The 19617-nt window shown below is 34.4% G+C and overlaps 2 protein-coding genes across 6 annotated transcripts in view; one reads left to right on the top strand and one right to left on the bottom strand.

Moving 5' to 3' along the window:
• The window catches only part of GluClalpha (glycine receptor alpha 1), an 84012-nt gene extending 80335 nt beyond the window's left edge, over nucleotides 1-3677 (top strand). For all 5 annotated transcript variants that reach the window (XM_089848385.1, XM_089848384.1, XM_089848381.1 and 2 more), the window contains 3 exons: nucleotides 82-216; nucleotides 320-741; nucleotides 1240-3677. In XM_089848385.1, the coding sequence (XP_089704511.1) occupies nucleotides 82-216; nucleotides 320-741; nucleotides 1240-1473 (791 nt within the window). In that variant the 3' untranslated portion in view covers nucleotides 1474-3677. The remainder of the gene's footprint in view (nucleotides 1-81; nucleotides 217-319; nucleotides 742-1239) is intronic.
• Nucleotides 3678-15281: 11604 nt separating this feature from the next.
• On the bottom strand, nucleotides 15282-19544 carry LOC149651455 (poly(A) RNA polymerase, mitochondrial-like). Its single transcript, XM_089848378.1, has 7 exons — nucleotides 18767-19544; nucleotides 18488-18709; nucleotides 17787-17999; nucleotides 16972-17195; nucleotides 16666-16889; nucleotides 16492-16584; nucleotides 15282-15912 (listed from the first exon to the last, which is right to left on the bottom strand). Exons 1-7 carry the CDS (start codon nucleotides 19079-19081, stop codon nucleotides 15347-15349), a joined length of 1857 nt encoding a protein of 618 aa, XP_089704504.1. The 5' UTR covers nucleotides 19082-19544; the 3' UTR covers nucleotides 15282-15346.
• Nucleotides 19545-19617: the final 73 nt, after the last annotated feature.

Below are 19617 nucleotides of genomic sequence, written 5' to 3'. Positions count from 1 at the left end.
GACTGGTACTATGGCGCGGGAATACTTAGGCATCATATACCTTCTCCAGGTATCACTTGTTTACACGAATTGTGTTTTAAGATGGCTACACCACGGAAGATCTGGTGTTTCTGTGGAAAGAGGGTGATCCGGTACAAGTTACGAAAACACTTCATTTGCCTCGTTTTACTTTGGAAAGGTTCTTGACTGACTATTGCACAAGCCGAACAAATACCGGTACGTTATTATAATTATTAAATGAAAGGTCTTGGTGGCCATTTGCAGTTGGTTTCAAGTTTTGTCTAAAGGTATATTGTGTTGGGGTTTGTTTATTTTTCAGGCGAATACAGTTGCTTAAAAGTGGATCTTCTATTCAAGCGTGAATTCAGTTACTATCTGATTCAAATCTACATACCGTGTTGCATGTTAGTCATTGTATCGTGGGTGTCCTTCTGGCTGGATCAAAACGCGATTCCAGCCAGAGTTTCGTTGGGAGTGACGACACTCTTGACGATGGCCACCCAGACGTCGGGTATCAACGCCTCTTTACCCCCCGTCTCCTACACCAAAGCCATCGACGTCTGGACGGGCGTTTGCCTAACCTTTGTGTTTGGGGCGTTACTGGAGTTCGCGTTAGTAAATTACGCCTCCAGAAGCGATGTCCATCGGCAAAACGCCAAAGCCCAGCGGAAATGGGATATGGAACAACAGGCGGCTATGGAAGCTGATCATATGGAAGATGGAGCTACCACATTCGCCATGGTAAGTAACGCTTAACTTTAAATCATTTTCACGCCTCTTAAAGATGGATACTGGCTTCCCAGTTTAATATTCATATGTTTAAGGCCCTTTCGAGTAAAAAATAAAGCGTAGAAATCAGACTTACAACGTCCCCCAATTAGAGTTGTACTTGGACGCGTCGTGAGGATAGATCTGTAGGAGATAGCCTATGTTCCATAAGCATGACACTACCTATAATTCGTAATGCTAGAGAATTACCGAGAGCTGGTTCGAGAACGACAAGCTAGAATTAACTAAACTCGGTCCATCTTCCTATTTAGTATGAATTAAGGCTTTGACAGCGTCTGACCAGGAGTATTCGATTTACCTCGAATCTATGACCTACGTTGTCACTTCGTGACAAGCTCTCATGTGACAAACTTATGGAACATATCTTATGACCTTATTATGGAGCTAGTGTCTAGAAACGTTTGTTCTAATTTTGAATGGGGGATGGTGGTATGATTGGTTAATCTACAGAAGCCATTGGTTCGTCATCACGGAGATATGCACCCGGAGAAGGTGAGGCAGTGCGAGGTACACATGCAGCCGCCCAGGAGAGTGAATTTATGCCGCGCCTGGCTCTCGAAATTTCCAACTCGATCCAAACGGATCGACGTAATCTCGCGAATCTTTTTCCCTCTCATGTTCGCACTCTTCAATTTGGTTTACTGGACAACTTACCTCTTCCGGGACGAAAGTGAGCAGGACTAATGACGGAAATGGCTAATATAATAATTATTATTATACTAATTATAATAATAAAACGCTCCGATACTTCTACATGCATTAGCGATCCATACCCCCGACTACAAAAAAAAATAATACCATGACTAACTAACGCGACACGCCTTACCAAAGTAAATAAACGCAAATGAAACAAAGAAAACAATATTCAAACAAACTCGACAACAATAAATAACAACAACATACACTAACTAAACAGAAAAACAAATAAACGATAATACTTAAAAAAATTCTCGACAATGCGGCGGGCGGGTGAGAATATATTTAAAAATAATTAAATAGACAATATATAAGGAAGAACACTTTTTGTACATTTGAACTATATAAAGTTAATTATTAAAATTAAGTCGTTTAAAATAAGAAGAAATGAAATATACGAGCGTTGCGCTACGCTAGGTGTCTAAAGGGTAAGATCGGAACAATCTACGAATATTTTAAGTTACGGTTTTGATTTAATTTAAAACAACAAAACGCGGAATCCGCGAAAACAAAAATGACCAGTCGTGTTTAAAATAATAATAAAAATAAAATATTATAAATCGGGATTAATTTATATTTAAATATATATATAAAAGAAATTAACTCCCAGGTTGCCCAATATACGAATTTATATAGAGTAATATTATAAAAGTTTTTTATAGTAGATTTAATATATAGAGGTTTAAAAAACAATGCCCTTATAAAAATCGAATTTTCATCATTAAACTTAAATTATTTAAATTATTAAAATAAATTTAAATAATTAAACCGGTGCGGAAGAAATTTTTGAAAAAGAATTGAATGCGGTAATTTTTAGGGTTAATCAAATTATTTTCGAAAAAAAATTAAACAATATTACGATTTGAAAAAAAAAATGAAAGGGTGATTGATTGAAAAAGTTACGGCGGGTGTAACATTAAGATTTCATCCTTTCTTATATATATATATAAACGTACACAAGGCATATTCGAATAAGATATAATCACATAAAACCTAAATGTTATTATATCTAATTGACAATATACCCTAAAAATTATCGTACGACCGAAATGAAAAAAAAAAAAAATTCTAATAATGAAAATTCATAAAAAATATAATTGCACTAATTAAAACCTAAATAAATCCATCGACACATTAAATAAAAAACGGCGCATGCGCAAAACACTTATAAAAGCAAAACCCGCGATTGAAGTCGAGAAACCAAGATAAAAAAGATAAACACCTCGAACATTTTGAAAATAAACATACACCACCACCACGATAGCTTAACAAGATAAAGAAAAAATAATGATAATTATATAATTAAAAAAATGGTGAATGAATATATGTACAAATATATTTTGTAGATAGAATCATTGTAATTACGAAACAAACAAACAAACAAACAAACAAACAACAGATATCCTTTGTTAGACGTTCGATATTTATGCTTGAAAGGGGATACCTCTTATATAAAAAACAGGACAATCTTTGATTTCCTATATTAATACCGAAAAAAAAAGAAATATAAACAAGCGTTTTTGTAGCTGATTCCCATTGTATATAAACGCTATATCTACGAAATAAACAAACCTAAAATAAACAAATTAAATGAAAATATTTGTTTGGAATAAAAATAAACGGCGGTGGTTAATTTTTGAAAATCAGTTAACCAAAAAATTTAAAAAAAAAAATGTATTTAAGTGTTATTGATATATTAATGATGAAAATTAATCGGATAATTATGAAAAAATGTTAAATAATAAATAAAACCTTCACGCGTGCTGATTCCTAACTTTATTATAATTAATTTTAATTTAATTTAATTTAATTTAATCCCCCACATCTCCGTTTTAATTAAGCTGCGGCGGCAAAATGCTCAAGATGTACAAAATAATAAAATTCCCTAATTAAAAGAAATTAACTAATTAACAATAGGCTAATTTAAATTAATTACCTAATTTAAAAACCCGCATCAAAAGAAAAAAAGAGGAAAAATTTTCGAACAAAAACAATTTTTAAAAAATAATTTTCATCTTATCTTCCCAAAGCAGAAATTATATAGTTCACTTTTTAATAAATAAAAAAAAAAGAAATGACCAATTTTAGATGAGAAAAAATAAAGTTATTAAAAACAAATATCCCAGTTATTTAAATAAAATTAAATATATAAATTAAATTATACCCACCACCTACCCAATATATTAATTAATTAATATAATTAATTTTAAGAAATATATAATATATTATCACTCGCTTTAATTGTACGCTTGCCCTATATAATTTCTATAGAATTTTAAAAACCCAGTTATTAACTGTTGTTAATTATTTATATTAAAAAAAATCGTATTACGGTCTAGAGGAAAATTAACAAAACAAAAAAATGTATAAGAAATACTGAAATTATATGGAAACTAAATAATTAAAAAAATCGCCGAAATTTTAATTTAAATAGAAAATGTTAAGTTTCTAAAATTAAATCATGGCGTATTTAAAACTATCGGCGTTTAAAATTAATAAAAAAAAAGCAAAAATTGTTGTATCATGAAAAAATGACGATGTAAGTGCATAGGCTAGCTTAAAAATGAGTCCCTATAATCTCAATTAAATTTAATTAACAAAATCCCGTACGCCTAATAAATATAGTTAGATTAAGTACGATCGAAAAAAGCCCACGATTTCGTAAAAAAAAAACAATAATAATAATATTAAGATTTTATAATTTCGTACGGGAACCAATCAGAATCCGCGTATCGACGTGACGTCACAGCCCCACGTGACGTTTCACTTCATCGCGGAGGGCGTGGTTTCGTTCCTTTTTCTATGATAAATAACTACACAAACATATATATCTTTGTATCATAAAAATAACAAAAAAAAAGTTGTTAGGGTCATAAAAACATTCCTTAGAGTTTAATCTAAAAATTGGGGCTTCGAAATAATTGAATCAAAACTAAAACTATACCCAAGAAAAAAAAAATAAAAAATAAATAAACAACGGGCCTATCTAGTTCGTCCATACGGTGACCTATGACGTCACAGGATGGTTCATTTTATAATTATAGACCTCTTCGAATAATAATAATTAATAAAAGTTATTTCGAGAAGAAAATAAAAAAAAAATAAATACATACATACAAAAACGCGCTACAATCGTACTCTAAAAATACTTAATTGTGTAAAAAATGTACTATTTACGTCATTCCGGTCACGTGATTTATATTGATTTTTAATTAACACCCCCACCCTTAAGCCTAACCTAACCCTAATTAATTTAAATTATAAAAAAAACTCCGTAGTTTTGATCCCTTATCCTCAAATCAATCTTTCATACATCTTCTTAAACTAAACACATAACAGGGAGAGTTCTAATCTCACGACAGATTTAATTATTTACTAATGAATTCATGAATATCAGCTCATTAACTTCAACACACACCTTCCCCTCCCTTAACCAATCGCACATTCACACAGCGCATAATTTAGAAATAAACAACCATAAAACAAACGGAATAGAAAACAGAATGTTTACATAAACCTTCAAAATCCTGGTGCACCTTTTTCCCAATACCAAAATTTTATTCATTTTTTCCAAAAAACCCTAACCTAAATTAATTATAACGTAAAATTAACATTAAAAGTAAGTACTTCACTAATTAATAATACTAATTAGTGAAATTTGCGATTGTTACTTGGCATCGGGTACCAATGTAACACATCCGTTGTCAAATTAAATTAAAAAAAATTTAAAATCGTTTTGACGATAAAAACTACCAAAAAAAAGTGTTTACGGTTAAAATTACCCTAATTAGTCACTGGTTTAATTAAAATTAATTCCGTGACGTCATCTTAATAATACACTACAGTTTGCTTAATTACGGTATAAAATGCGCGAATTAAACGCTAAGCCTAATTTAATTGCGTAGGTTTAATCATAAACTTCAAAATAGGCGAAAGTAACTATGATTAAACACTTGAAAAATTAATTATAATTAAAAGTAATATATATATATATACATGGGCGGCCCCGTAATTAATATTATACTTCAAACTACCTAGTAATTAAATACATACCCGTTTACTATAGGTGGTAAATAATAAAACCTATAATTAATTTTTAAAAAAAATTAGGCTTATGCAAATGCTTTTACACGCTTACAAAAATTACGTGAAATTAGCGCTAGTACGTGTATTAATTGAGATTAAAATTAAACGTAACGGAATTAAGTTTAAATATAGAGCCAAATAACATCGAGACTAAAATACAACCGTTTTAAATGTCACAAAAACAATTGACTGTGTATAAATGTGTTTTTTAAACGAAAAAAAAACTATAGAATTTAGATATACCTAATTGATAAAAGAAAAAGTTCAATATAATAATAAAAGAGCGGTCCAAAAAGATGCCCTAATTAATTTTTAATTGCAATTAACACCCCCTTTAATTATATGTATTTAATTTAACTATAATAATTTCTACACTTATTATTTATAGATTAATGTCGTTTTTAATTTTCGTACGTTGTAAATAGTTTTAATTAAAATTTAAAATAATTAATTGAATGTTAATATGAAATATTATAACATATCATTTTCCCTACAAACGAATTCACCCACTGTAAATAATTCCAAAAAAAACCCATTCTAGAAATTGGATGTTATTAAAATTTTTCATATTATAAATAACACAAAAAAATACCAAAAAAAAAAATAAAATGTTTTTCGAGGGAGAAAAATTAACAAAACTAATTAAATATGAAAATGACCTAATGTAAATTAAAATAAAATTAGGCATTAACAAGCATTAACAATGCAAAAATTGTATAAAGATAATCCCTTCAAGACAACCGCATTCCCCCCCCCCGTCAACTTGTAAGTCATTAAATTAATTTCAAGTTAGAAAAAAAATTATTTAAATTAAAAAACAAAAGGGACGAATTTTTTAACTAGACTATGCACAGTATATCCGATGATGTATAACGCTGTTTTATGAGTTAATAATATTGTTTTAAAATTTATAAAGCTTTTGCCCGAAAATGAAAAAAAAAATATGACCAAAATAAAAATACTAAAAAACTAAAAAAAAAATGATTTTTTACAACTGTAACTCACTCTGAAGGACAAACTGGTTGAATAAAGTTGAAAAAACGCCATCTAATTAATCTAACTTAATTTTAAGCCTAATAACTCACGTCGTACAAGAAGGAGATTTGTGAGGAATGGAGAACGGTTAGTATTTACTTCAGTCCGACTCATAAGCCCAGTATCGAGCCCCTCCCTCCAACACGTAACGAAAAGTTTAAATTATCTTATTGGCTCACTTAAACTACGTTTTCATGATGTTGCTGACGGGGACGGCGAAAAATAGTGACGTAATTCCTTTTTACCTCTGTCGCTATGACCCGCCTCTTCCAGGGCCCCCAGCCGAATTTCGAAAATATTTATAGGAATTATAGGACTTTTTTCATGAAAATATAGGATTTTATAGGACGTTTTTCCAGAATTATAGGATTATATAGGACACTAAAATATTAATTTTTATTTTTTTTTTTAAGAACCAGTAGTGCAAACAAAGGCCGAGTAATTAAAAAAAATGTTCAAAAACATACCCTCCATAGCATAGCATTACACTAAACTTTGGAGGCTCAGAACTCTGGTTCTACTTCTACTCTAGAGATACGGGGATCTCCTTTGTGTATGTTATAGTCCTATTTGCCCCCCATACAACCATACAAAAAACTTAGGGCTACGACAAACGGGCCGAGTAATTATGGAAAATGTTCGAAAATATACCCCCTCCATAGGAAAAGCATTAAACGCAATTTTGGAGGTTCATAACTCTGGTTCTATTACTAGAGATACGGGTATGCCATTTGAGTATGTTATAGTCCTATTTGCCCCCCATCCAACCATACTAAAAACTTAGGGCTGTGACAAACAGGGGCTTCCAGAATAATAGAATTATATAGGACAATAAAATAAATGGTGGTGCACACTGAACGTTAATTCTGTTATCAGAACCATAAAATACCGAGCTATTTTTAACTAGTTAAGCTACAATACGAGGGAAACCATCCCCATTTCATGATATTTTTTAGACCCGAATCCTGGTTTAACCGATGATTTGCTTAGAATTCGCCCAAATTTCAAAATTATAGGATTTTATAGGATTTTTGGCGATTTTAACCAAAATTATAGGATTTTATAGGACAGTTTTAAAAATATAGGATTTTATAGGAATTATAGGACCTCTGGGGGCCCTGAAGTCTTTCATACCCCCCTTCAGTCCCATGAAAGGGGGTCCGGGACTTTGACACGCGCCCAGATTACTCTGTTCTCCATTCCTACTTTTAAAATTAAATCTATCCCTGGTACTGATCTATCACATTCTTACAGTAGTCGAAATTTGGTACAGATGCGTGTACAACAAATACACTAAGTGGCTGACCCCTCGGCTTTATCTCCAAATTAAACCCTAACATACTTTCCATTCCCTTTTAAATCGTCATAAGATTAAAAAAAATGAATTCACTTGAAAATTCAAATCCAAGATATTTTTCTAAGCCTATTTTGTTAAGAAACTTCGGAAGAAGCGGGCATGCAGTAAAATTGGGAATCTCTAGTCTAGTCTGAAAACAAGAGATCGTTACTGCAAGAGAGAGAGAGAGAGAGAAAAAAAATTAAGTCCCTCTTGGAAAGCCCCTTCCCCGAAATATATAATCCCCACTAATTGGAAATTGAAAAATCGATCATCTGGGACATGTACGATCTTTAATCTAGAGCTTTGGCATAATCCCTCAAGTTTCCACCCAAATACCGCAAAGCAATTTAAGCAGATAACCCTTAATTTGGTTTGAAAATTTTTAATTCTAAGAAATTGAATGGGGAAAAAGGCGAACACAAAATTCAAAAAAGCTAATTCTAGGAATATTTCAAAGAATAATTATTTGAAAATAAAATATTGCTTTATGCACGCGCAAAGTTACCAAATTATTTAATAAAGTTACACAACATGTTTCATAAACTAAACGATGCCAGAGCGTTACTAACAGACAGACGATAATGCAATAGTTTCCGAAATCGTTCTTTTAAAATCAAGTAGTACCTATTTTTATCAGCAAGGAAAACTAGAATCAGAATAAAACCAGGGATAGATTTAATTTTAGAAGTAGGAATGAAGAACAGAGTAATCTGGGCACGCGTCATAGTCCCGGACGCCCTTCCACGGGACGGAGGGGTATGAAAGAAAAGGCGTGTCATAGCGACAGAGGTAAAATTTACTTATTTTTCACCGTCCCCATCAGCAACGTCATCAAAACGTATTTTAAGTCAGCCAATAAGATAATTTAAACTTTTCGTTACGTGTTGGAGGGAGGGGCTCTATACTGGGCTATGACTCGGAATAAAGTAAATACTAACCGTTCTCCATTCCTACTTCTAAAATTAAATTTTATCCCTGATAAAACCAAGGTTTCATTTTTCTTTTTTTTTTCATAAAAACCTATGAAACTAAGATAGTTTTTCTTTCTGGGTTACAAAGTAATCTTGTAAACTGTTTATTATCCATCGTAAAAATACCCCAGAATGACGTATAAAAATGGAAAGACATACAAGAGAGGAGTACCTTCCTCTAGTGGAAAGAAAAACACAAGAAGTATATAGGCATATAAGAAAATAATTTCCAGGTATGGTTGTTTGCTACAAAATACAAGTTTCTCCCATGGATTAATGGGTAATCTTCCCAGAGTTCCATGGGGGGGAGGGGAGAATGGAGAAGAAAAAAAGGGGCCATAGGATCTCAGAGCTCCTGAAGCATAGAAATACTCTACAAGTTGGCCGTTCCCCGGCATACCATCCTACACATCAGTAATTTGATTAAACGCGAACTACTTTCAAACAGAGCTGAGAGAGAGAGCAAATGACCTGAAGCCTAGAGACGACTTTCATCCACCACCGCGTCACCTGTACCCCCCCCCCTTCCAGACCTCCTTATTGTCTACAATGCCAAGTGACCCGGTTAACATCCTAAGGGAATAACTAGGAATAATAGGACAAACTTGTCCCTAGATGGATGAACTAAGCTTTAACCTAATTTTTGCGGTACGGGTTCAAACCTCGAATGTTAACAAGTGTTTCGGCGTGAGATTCCGAAGTGGGTGGTGTGAGGGGAGGGGAAGTTATGAATTTGAGGGGTTCAATACTATATATTACAATTATTAATATAAAAACAAGAAGCGATATCTAGTTTACTAGGGATAGGGTTAAAAATTCGCCACATTTCTAACTTTATCTCCAGTCCAAACGTAGGTCCGGAGTTAATCCACGCCTCCATATTACAACCAGCATCTCATTGGTTCTTGAAAACTCACGTCAGAGCGACGCGAATGACGAAAATTACGTATTTTCCGACTGAGGAGAGGCGAAATAGCCCGGCCTCCTATTACGTCCCCCCTTGTATTTTGAAAGGGGGACTGGAACTATGGCGCGCGAATACTTAGGCATCTTATACCTTCTCCCTAATAAACTAGATATCACTTCTTGGTAAAAATTAAGAGCAATTACATATAATTACGAGTTTTCAGTATGAAGCTGAAGTACATACTAGGGGTTTAAGTTAAAGGTTTGTACGGTTTGGTAGTGGCGATTCCCTCGGGTTTGGTAAAGGGCTTCGTGCTAGCTAGGCGAAAAATAATAAGACGCAAAGTTGGACGAACGCGTTTAGCCTGAAGGCGTTCAGGAGGTAAAATGCTACAGTAGGTGCTTTAAATTGGAAAACCTGGCCTGGGGTACATCATCCAATCAAATTAGGACCTCCTTACTCTTCCATTGGGGGGAAAGAGTAAGGACCAATGGGGGATGGGGTTTAAACCTAGCGCTTCTCTAAATAGATTTCCTTAATCAGCTTCTAACACTCCCTGAAGGACCTAACCTCTTTTTGGAACAAGAGAGAGGGGGAAAAAACGGGTTTAATTTTTTTTTTAATATTTCTAACATTAATTGTACCCTAAATTGGAGGGTCAAAAGTCAAACTAAACAGAAGAGATGCAGTTTAATCTGTAAGAAATAAATGTCTCATTGGTTGCGCATAGTTCGAACCCAGAGTCTGAGCCAGCGGATAGCTTATTAGCTACAGCTAATTATAATGAAGAATAATTAAAATTTTCATAAACTAATGATATTCTTGAATATTATAGAATCATAAAAACAAATATCAGTCACACACGACCAAGTACAAACTTACTATAATTTGTCATATGGTAAAATAATGTCATGTCTCTCATACCAGGTAGAAGAAGAAAAAAATTCAAATAAATTTAGGATAAAAATCCAAGTTGGCATATTATAATCATAACTTATGTCAAATGTAGAAGAATAGATAAAGCCTAAATTATTCATAAAGCTTAGTGTAGACATAATAACGTCTCATTTATATTCCAAAAGATAGATAGCGGTTTCAATGGTACGCCGGAAATCTTAAACTTCTCACCAGAAGAATATAAAAATAAGAAGTAATAAAAATATCGAGATTGTCAATTTCAACCCATATTTTTGGAGTACCAGATTTTTCCATTTGGACAATGTTAAAACCTTTAACCTTCCTTATGTAAGGTATTTATGGTTTTTAATTTGAGTACGCGGCCATCTTTTCAAATGGCAGCTAGAAAAGTGAACGAAACGTATTTACTATGTAGATTAACCACGTCCCTCCCTAAGCAATTCTGAACTCTTCAGTGAAATTTTACTTTGAATTATGTCTTTCTAAAGATAAAGTCCAAGAGTTGTGATAAAAATTCTCCTTTTTTTCCTCAAAATTGTTCAAAAACTACCGGGCCGATGTTTGCCCGCAGAGAGAGAGATAGAGAGAGAAGAAAAATTCGAAGAAAACCCAAACTCGGAGCAATTTTGCAATTGGAAATAGATGGTCTGTCCCCACCAACCAATGAAAACGCCATCTGAAAACGGGTGGACAGTCACCCTTAAAAAAAGAATAAAAAGGGGGGAGGGGGTGGGTTCTTCGACTGAATCCATAGGGTTGCGCGAGGCGAACGGACCCGCTCATTTGCATATATATTAGATCTTTCCTTTTCATCGGTTCTGAAGAAAACTCTTCAGTTTTCTCGGGGTAAGGAGCAAACGAAGCGTTTGAAGTGGCGACTGCGCCAAACCCAAGAATCTTCAAGCCTGAATCTTCAACGAAAAAGACCAAGGCCTGGGATAGAGGAGGACCAGAAAGAGAGAGAAGGTTTTAAGATTAGGCCTAGTATACGCTCGGGTAGTTATTGGGGACAATTTCTACCAAACCTCTCTTCTTATCCAAATTGATTAAAAATATCGAAAACTCAAGGCCTTCGCAGACGAGACAACCTTTCGACTTTAACTAGATGAGACAAAAATGAATCACCGTTCAAATCGTTTGGTGATTCAGCTCATTCAAATGACGCGAGTATAGTTTCCTCTCAACTTCAGGAACAGAGTCAAACGGTAGCATCGTCTGAACAGGCTTTACTGAGCCAACTCCTCAAAAGTTAGGACGAGTGTAATTACGAATTCGCCACACGAACTCTGTATGGCTGTCAAAATTTATAAGGACTCTTGCCTAATGACGTCTTAAAGAGATGGTGAAATGTGATTAGAAGTCAGGGTAAGACCTTTATCAACGTTGGAAAGGCTTATCTGGAACCATCATGACTTAGGTACGATAGGTAATACAAGAAACTCAACGATACCTTACACTCTGGTTTTTAACAATTGGTGCTCGAGTAATTAGGGTAAACAGAAAAAGTTAGGGTTAAGTGTCCCCATCTCAATCCTAATTGTATACCGCCCGCTATCGGTTCGGTTAAGTTAATCACAAATTGATAAAATAATATTTCAATCTACCTTTAAAAACCATTCAAGTGAATTTTTTGCCTTTCACTAATGAGCAATCATTCAATTATAAACAAAACATGTCAGGAAAAAAAACCTAACGAATTTGAAATGGAGAAAAAAAATCCGCTTTGGGATATGGTATGATCCAAAAGGAGGTTACAGTTAGTCAGGTGATCTTTTTCTTGGCTTCAGGCCCCAGTATTCTCGAGGGGTCAGTTCTCTCTATCCTATCCAATAAAGACGAAGAGAGAGATGGGAATATCGGAAAAACCAATCAAGTCTGTACTCTTTTTTTATTCCCTGGGAATATCTTGTGGACAGCCGTCTATTTCGAAGAGGTCTGTCAACTTCAGAAGAGCGCGAAGAGTGAACCCACCTTTGGCGAAGCTTTACAATCATTCGCGAAAGTGACACTGGACCGCTAGAAACCTATTGTCGCGATGGAGAAGTCATAGATATCGGACCAAGTATCTCTATAATACAGATGTGAAATTCCCTTACCGACTGCGAATCACTGTATCTCCAGAGTTGATGCTCACCAACCAATACCCGGCCATATTGATAAATGGCCGTCAGATAAGGTACTAAAACATCCTGACACGCAAACAACCGCACTTGATAGCACCAAGAAGCGATATCTAGTTTACTAGGGAGAAGGTATAAGATGCCTAAGTATTCGCGCGCCATAGTCCCAGTCCCCATTTCAAAATACAAGGGGGGGATGAAAAAGGCCGGGCTATTTCGCCTCTCCTCAGTCGGAAAATACGTAATTGTTGTCATTCGCGTCGCGCTAACCCGAGTTTTCAAGAACCAATGAGATGCTGGTTGTAATTTAGAGGCGGGGATTAACTCCGGACCTACGTTTGGACTGGAGATAAAGCTAGAAATGTGGCAAATTTTTATCTTCTCCCTAGTAAACTAGATATCGCTTCTTGATAGCACCAAATCAGGTAGCTTTGTTCGTTGACACTTATATTTTGTACAACTATCAGTAAGGAGGGACGCTTATTTTTGAAATATAAAACAAATCATTGATGAAGCTATTGATCAAAACCAATAACACTATTGAGGTTTATATATTTTTGATATCTATGGGAAGAGATACTTCACTCAGCCCCAGTTTGACAGACGCACAATGTATCTGGTATAGTAAGGATAGGGACTATCTGACCAAGTGAGTCTAATTACAGGGGGTTCTTACCCCTCGCAGTGGGGTTATTGAATCATCCAGATGCCTGCCATGTATTATACGATTTCGTCTCCCCCCCCCCCGCTTGGCTGTCCTTCCCATAGGAAATTTCTTATATATTAAACGGCTATCACGCAGTGAGGAGAGATATAAAGTAATATAGGAGCGCAGTCTGCGCAATAGTCTGGAACTCGTTGGGAAGGGATTACAAGAGATGAAGGAATCCGGAAAAGTATTAGGTACTTGCGACTACCCTAAAGTATGACACACACAGGGAAGCTCAAATATATAAATATCCCAAGAACCATGTTGGGACGTAGATAAATATTGGTTGGCGCACTTCGATAGCAGTCTTGAAATGCTAAGGATTTCAACGAATAAACACTAAAAACCTTGCTTTACAGTTAAAGGAAATACTCTATTAAGATAAGTTTATTGGATATGTGCCATAAGTATGACACTACCTTAGCTACCTATACTTCGTAATGCTAGAGACTTACAGCTCGAGCTAGTTCGAGAACGACGAGCGAGAATTGATTGCAATCGGTCCTATTTAGTCTATACTAAGCCTTTGACAGCGCCTCACCAGGCGTCACTTTACAAGAATCTATGACCTACCTCATTCACCTCATGACAAGCTCCAGTTTGTAACAAGTGACAAACTTATGGAACATATCTTATGAACTTATGCTATTAATAATGAGGCATAGCCTTATTTGGGTGAGTAGGACATTTGCCCTTGGGTGAAGGACAGTTGGGTCCACGTGAGGGACGTGACTTTTGAGTGGGTGGATGCGAAAATCAGTAGAATGTAACAATTTAGTGACTATTTTTTTCTTCCAATTAGCAATTTAAATCAATTTAACTGAATGCACCCAAATATAATTCAATGAAACGTTGCACATCCTAATTAAGATTGCATAACCATAATAAGCGGACTACATTTCCAACAAATGCATATATAATATATATTTCTGTATTGTCCGGTAAGCTACTTGGAAATGGTATAACAGCGTTGTTTGGGTCTCAGAACTTGATAACATGGGAGGACATCGAGAATATTTTTTTCCAGGCGAGCTACCCTGGAAGCGAAGAATTTCCTTATTTTCTCAGTAGGGTTATAAGGGCCTTAGGGAAGCCCGGGACACTGTCACTCGTAAATAAGCTACCTACCATTCCCCCCAAAAACCCCTTGGAGAGTCTAGAGATGGGAGGATAGGTTTTGCTAAAATGAAATTGATTTTTGCGTCGTCCCAAAGCACCTGGCATATTTCTCAGGACTCAGGGGTTCAAACCCAAGGGAGGGGGAAATGAGATGAGGTTCCAGGGGTGAAACTCATCTAAAAGGGTGGCTGTGGCTAATACTAAAGTTAGGGGGGCAAGATTGCTATTGGTTGAGAGATTATTTATGATGAGGAAAATCTTCAATATTGATTCAGAGAACTCAAATAATGTCCGAAGTCTAATAAGACTTTATATTAATTACTCCGCGAATGTCTACTAAGTTCATTTTCATACTAGCACGGTTTGACGTTGTCGAGTGACGTAGAAAAACGTCATAGGCTTAAATTAAAATATGTATAATTTTTTATTCATTAGTAGTTCAAATTTTCGCGCCAGATACTGTTTCCTAAAGATTATAGCGCCATCTATGTATCGCGTATTTTTCCCGCGAAATTCAAACCACGCGTAAGTAACGGTACACAAACTATGCTAAATTGACTCAAATAACCAGTACACAAATAAACAACACCAATAAATCAATACATTCTTTATTCAAATCAACCTACTTAAATAATAATAATAATTTTGGTAATAAATTTACCATTTCTTCCAAATATTTTCAACCTTAATTCTCCGCTTATTCTTGGTCGTAGTTTTACTGGAAATTTCCTTAACTAGCGGTTTAGGAGGCGTGAATTCAACCCTGCTTTTATTCAGGATTGGTAGTTTTATATTTAAGTCGGGTTTAACGTCTATAGCTTTCTGATTTCCTGTCTTTTTCATGGATACAATCGGCAAAGTCTTCAAAACTTCACCCAAATCAGGATCAAATAAATCTTTCACTTGGAAAGTTTTGTTTGACATGTCAATTTCAGAGTTTATAGAGGATACGTCCGCGATTAAATTGACTATTCCCCAGTTTTGACTCTTGGACGGAGTATTTTCAACCAATAAGTCAGAGGCTTTTTTAGCTATGGCTTGAAATCTATCTAGGGAGTTTGCGTTAACGTTTTGACTGACATTAAGCTCTATTTGTAATGGGTTTTCAATATGCAAGCGACTGTTTGAAGGTTTAGAGAAATCGCGACCAGTTACAATTGAAATTGCGCGATTATAAAAATCAAATTGTTCGTAAAATTCAAAAAACTGTGTCAATAAATCACCTAAAAAAATATATTTAAACTTGAAAAATTAATAATTTTTCAATTAAAGGGAGGGTGAAGTGGAAAATCAAGTGATTTTTTATCGATTCTTCTACTAATTATAAGAGCAGTCTGCATAGTGAAACATTCAGGAAATACCAGCTCCGAATGATTTTAAAATTATTTCAAATTAGGTTCAGATTTTTAGGATAATTTTAAACAAGGACTGCATGCCGACCAATCGCGTAACGCCCTGCCTATTTATTAACAAATTTCTCGTGGCATGTTACGTGTTGAATGAAATTTATCACGAGATTTGATAAAATTCGCGCGCGACGTGATAATCATGGCGCGAGACATGGAGCATGCCACGAAAATTTTGTTAATAAAAAGGCAGGGCGTTACGCGATTGGTCGGAGGTCCTTATTTAAAATTATCCTTAAAATCTGAACCTAATTTGAATTTTAAAATCATTCGGAGCTGGTATTTCCTGAATGTTTCACTATGCAGACTGGTCTTAAAATTGGTAGAAGAATCGATAAAAAAAATTCACTTGATTTTCTACCTCACCCTCCCTTTAATTATCATATTATTAATTACCGAGTTCAGCTTTATTTTCCGATTTTGGTACTTTCCTGGCATCTCTTAAGAAGGTACAATTTATATCATCTGTAATTCTATAATCACCTTCTCCTAAAAAATGAAATTATTAATAACAATATTAATTTTTAAATAATTAAAAGAAATTAATTTAATTAAATAATAAATACAAACCAGCTTGTTCCTTTAAAGTGTTTAAAGTCGGCAATATATTTTCATTTTGCAAGAAAAAAATTACTAAAATTGATAATGCAAAATTGGAAATCTCTGGTCCAGGGGCTTTAAGTTGAGTAATCTTCTGGACTTTAGCCCATTTTCTTATTGTGAAGACCAGGGGATAGAGGCGATGGTCAATTTGTCCAAATAAGTGAATTAATTCTGACATATAATAACCAGATCTTTAAAATATATATATATTAATTAATTAATTATTAATATTTATTCATTAAAAAAAGAGAGAGCTAAATAAATATTAATTACAAATTTCCCATCGAGAGATCACAATCAATTTCAGTCAAATCATGATGAAATTTAACAATGGGAACACGGGCACCCAAAATTCTTTGAACTTTTGATATTGATGGATAAAAAAGTTGTAATAAATCTCCTAAAGATTCTAAGATACGTTTTTGCATGGATAATTTCCCATTTATTTGGTGTTTACATTGTTGAAAATAAAGTTTCGGTTCCCCCAATCCATCATCCTTTATATATAAAAAAGGAACCTTTAATTTAATTACAACCCCTTAAAGGGAGGGTGAAGTAGAAAATCAAGTGATTTTTTATCAATTCTTCTACTAATTATAAGACCAGTCTGCATAGTGAAACATTCGGGAAATACCAGCTCCGATTGATTTTAAAATTCAAATTAGGTTCAGATTTTAAGGATAATTTTAAAGAAGGACCTCCGACCAATCACGTAACGCCTTGCCTTTTTATTAACAAAATTCTCGTGGCACGCTCCATGTCTCGCGCCACGATTATCACGTCGCGCGCGAATTTTATCAAATCTCGTGATAAATTTCATTCGACACGGAACGTGCCACGAGAATTTTGTTAATAAAAAGGCAGGGCGTTACGCGATTGGTCGGAGGTCCTTATTTAAAATTATCCTTAAAATCTGAACCTAATTTGAATTTTAAAATCATTCGGAGCTGGTATTTCCTGAATGTTTCACTATGCAGACTGGTCTTATAATTAGTATAAGAATTGATAAAAAATCACTTGATTTTCCACTTCACCCTCCCTTTAACTTAAATTTTTAATTAAATTAAATGAAATTAATTTTAATTTACTGCCATAGATGTTTCCCCAAAAGTAAGTGCCATATCTAAATCAGATTGGTTTTTCCCGAAGCCATTTAATGTAGAACCAAATGGCAACACTTGACAAGATGGAAAAAGACCGGAGAGACCCTCCTCTATTTGTTTACAAATCATAAAACGTAGACGAATGCCAAGTTCATTGATACGTTCTCTTTCATAAAGTATTTTTAATTGTTCACTTATCTAAGGAATGTTAATTAATTTCCCCATTAAGTTTTAACAGAAGTATATAATACTTCTCTTCGAGAGAAGTGTACAAGCACAAAGCGGGGTAAGTGTAACGTCACTCTTCCCAACATCGGAACATTTAGAGCAAGGTTACTAAACCGAATCACATACGCGATAAATAGTTCCCTCATTATTACTCTATTAGCGTTTAAATATTTGGCAAGACGCGCTTGTGGAATTTTGTCCCACGTCAAGACAATCAAGGTTTGTGGGTTGATTGCTGGAGATTTAGTGCCAAACAATTATAGAATTCACCTTACGGTGCGATGCCCATCTGAAGTTTGATGAGCGGGAAAGCAAACTAAAAGGGTGAGCCTGGGAAGAATGGCGTTACATAACTAAAGCATTAAGAGGATACAAAGTGTCATCCTTCTTCTATTATCCCCTTCTGGTTTTAATTAACTTTTAAGGTTAAACCAAAGAGATGAAAAAAGTACACTTACAGATTCACAATTTAAAAGTTGTGAATGCAAATTAGTACTGAGATTATCCATACAGCTCAATTTAACATTTGTCTCGTTATAATAATTTGCTTCAATATTATTTGTAAATGGCAACCTTAATAGTCTAGATTTTACCGGTAAAAATACATCATTTTTAAGAGAACAATGTTTTAAGAGCTGTTTGGCAGACTCTGCACTTTCATATTCTATCAAAACAGCTTCCTAAAATTATAAAGGATTAAAAACTATACATTGAAACTATATAATGAGTAAACTTACTCGTCTAGAAGAGGTTTTGTAGTAAAATGCTTTCAATATCTTTCCATATCTTTCACAAAGGTTACATAAAGCTGGGAACGCGTCTTTTGAATTTAACTCAACTATAAAGCTTTTCTCAGCTTCATCGCGACGATTTCTTACTAATTTATCATATGTTGATGATGAAAGATAATGCTGCCCATTTGAAATGTTTCTTTGCCCACCAATTTTACTCAAAATTTGACATACATTGCAATGTTTGACACTGTCTCTAACACGAAATGAACTAGGAATCTTACGTAGGTACAAACACCGATTCAAAGATCCCTTTAGCATTTTTTCGACTAGTTAATTTAGTTTCAACGTAATTTATGGGTGAATAAATCTTATTTCAATAAACAACCCCACATCATCCACATGGATTCTTAAGCCTTGGTTTTGTCTTACTCAACACAAGACAGTAGTCAATAAATAATACGGCCCGTTAAGATTTTATGCTTAACACTACCAACACACAACTTAATTCCAACTACGCTTATTGTAATTATTTAACTAACGCAAATTAACTTATTTTAATCATTTTTAACTAACCTCACGGCTTTACCCGCGCCCGCAAGCGAAACCTGCAAGCTACGGACGATGGGAATTATCCAATCCAAAGGTAGCGATGATGAAAAGTTAAGCTTTGGCGCCGCGAAATCCAAATGTATCGCTCCAGGAAACGTGTTTTCGGCGACTCATTTTTACATTATCGCGTAATTCTAACTTTCTTAATTATAATTCACGTATTATTTGAATATAAATGTTCGTTACTAGGCCTAACTATTATCCGATGGATGATAATTTTTGTTGAACAATGGCAATGCTTCATT

Source organism: Phalangium opilio, unplaced genomic scaffold (assembly GCF_054372755.1).
Source record: "Phalangium opilio isolate 3A_F unplaced genomic scaffold, DU_Popi_V2 ptg000082l_1, whole genome shotgun sequence".
Lineage (NCBI taxonomy): Eukaryota > Metazoa > Arthropoda > Arachnida > Opiliones > Phalangiidae > Phalangium > Phalangium opilio.
Note: the sequence above shows the minus strand (reverse complement) of the source record. Positions and strands in the feature narration are given on the sequence as shown.

Bases quoted from the DNA above. Each gene is read 5' to 3' on its own strand.
- LOC149651455 (XM_089848378.1), bottom strand. From the start codon at position 19,081: ATGCTAAAGGGATCTTTGAATCGGTGTTTGTACCTACGTAAGATTCCT. The intron at 18,000-18,487 runs GTAAGTGTACTT...AACATTCCTTAG, and splicing joins AACTTTTAAATTGTGAATCT to ATAAGTGAACAATTAAAAAT. The intron at 17,196-17,786 runs GTAAATTAAAAT...TTATATATAAAG, and splicing joins TTGGGGAAACATCTATGGCA to GATGATGGATTGGGGGAACC.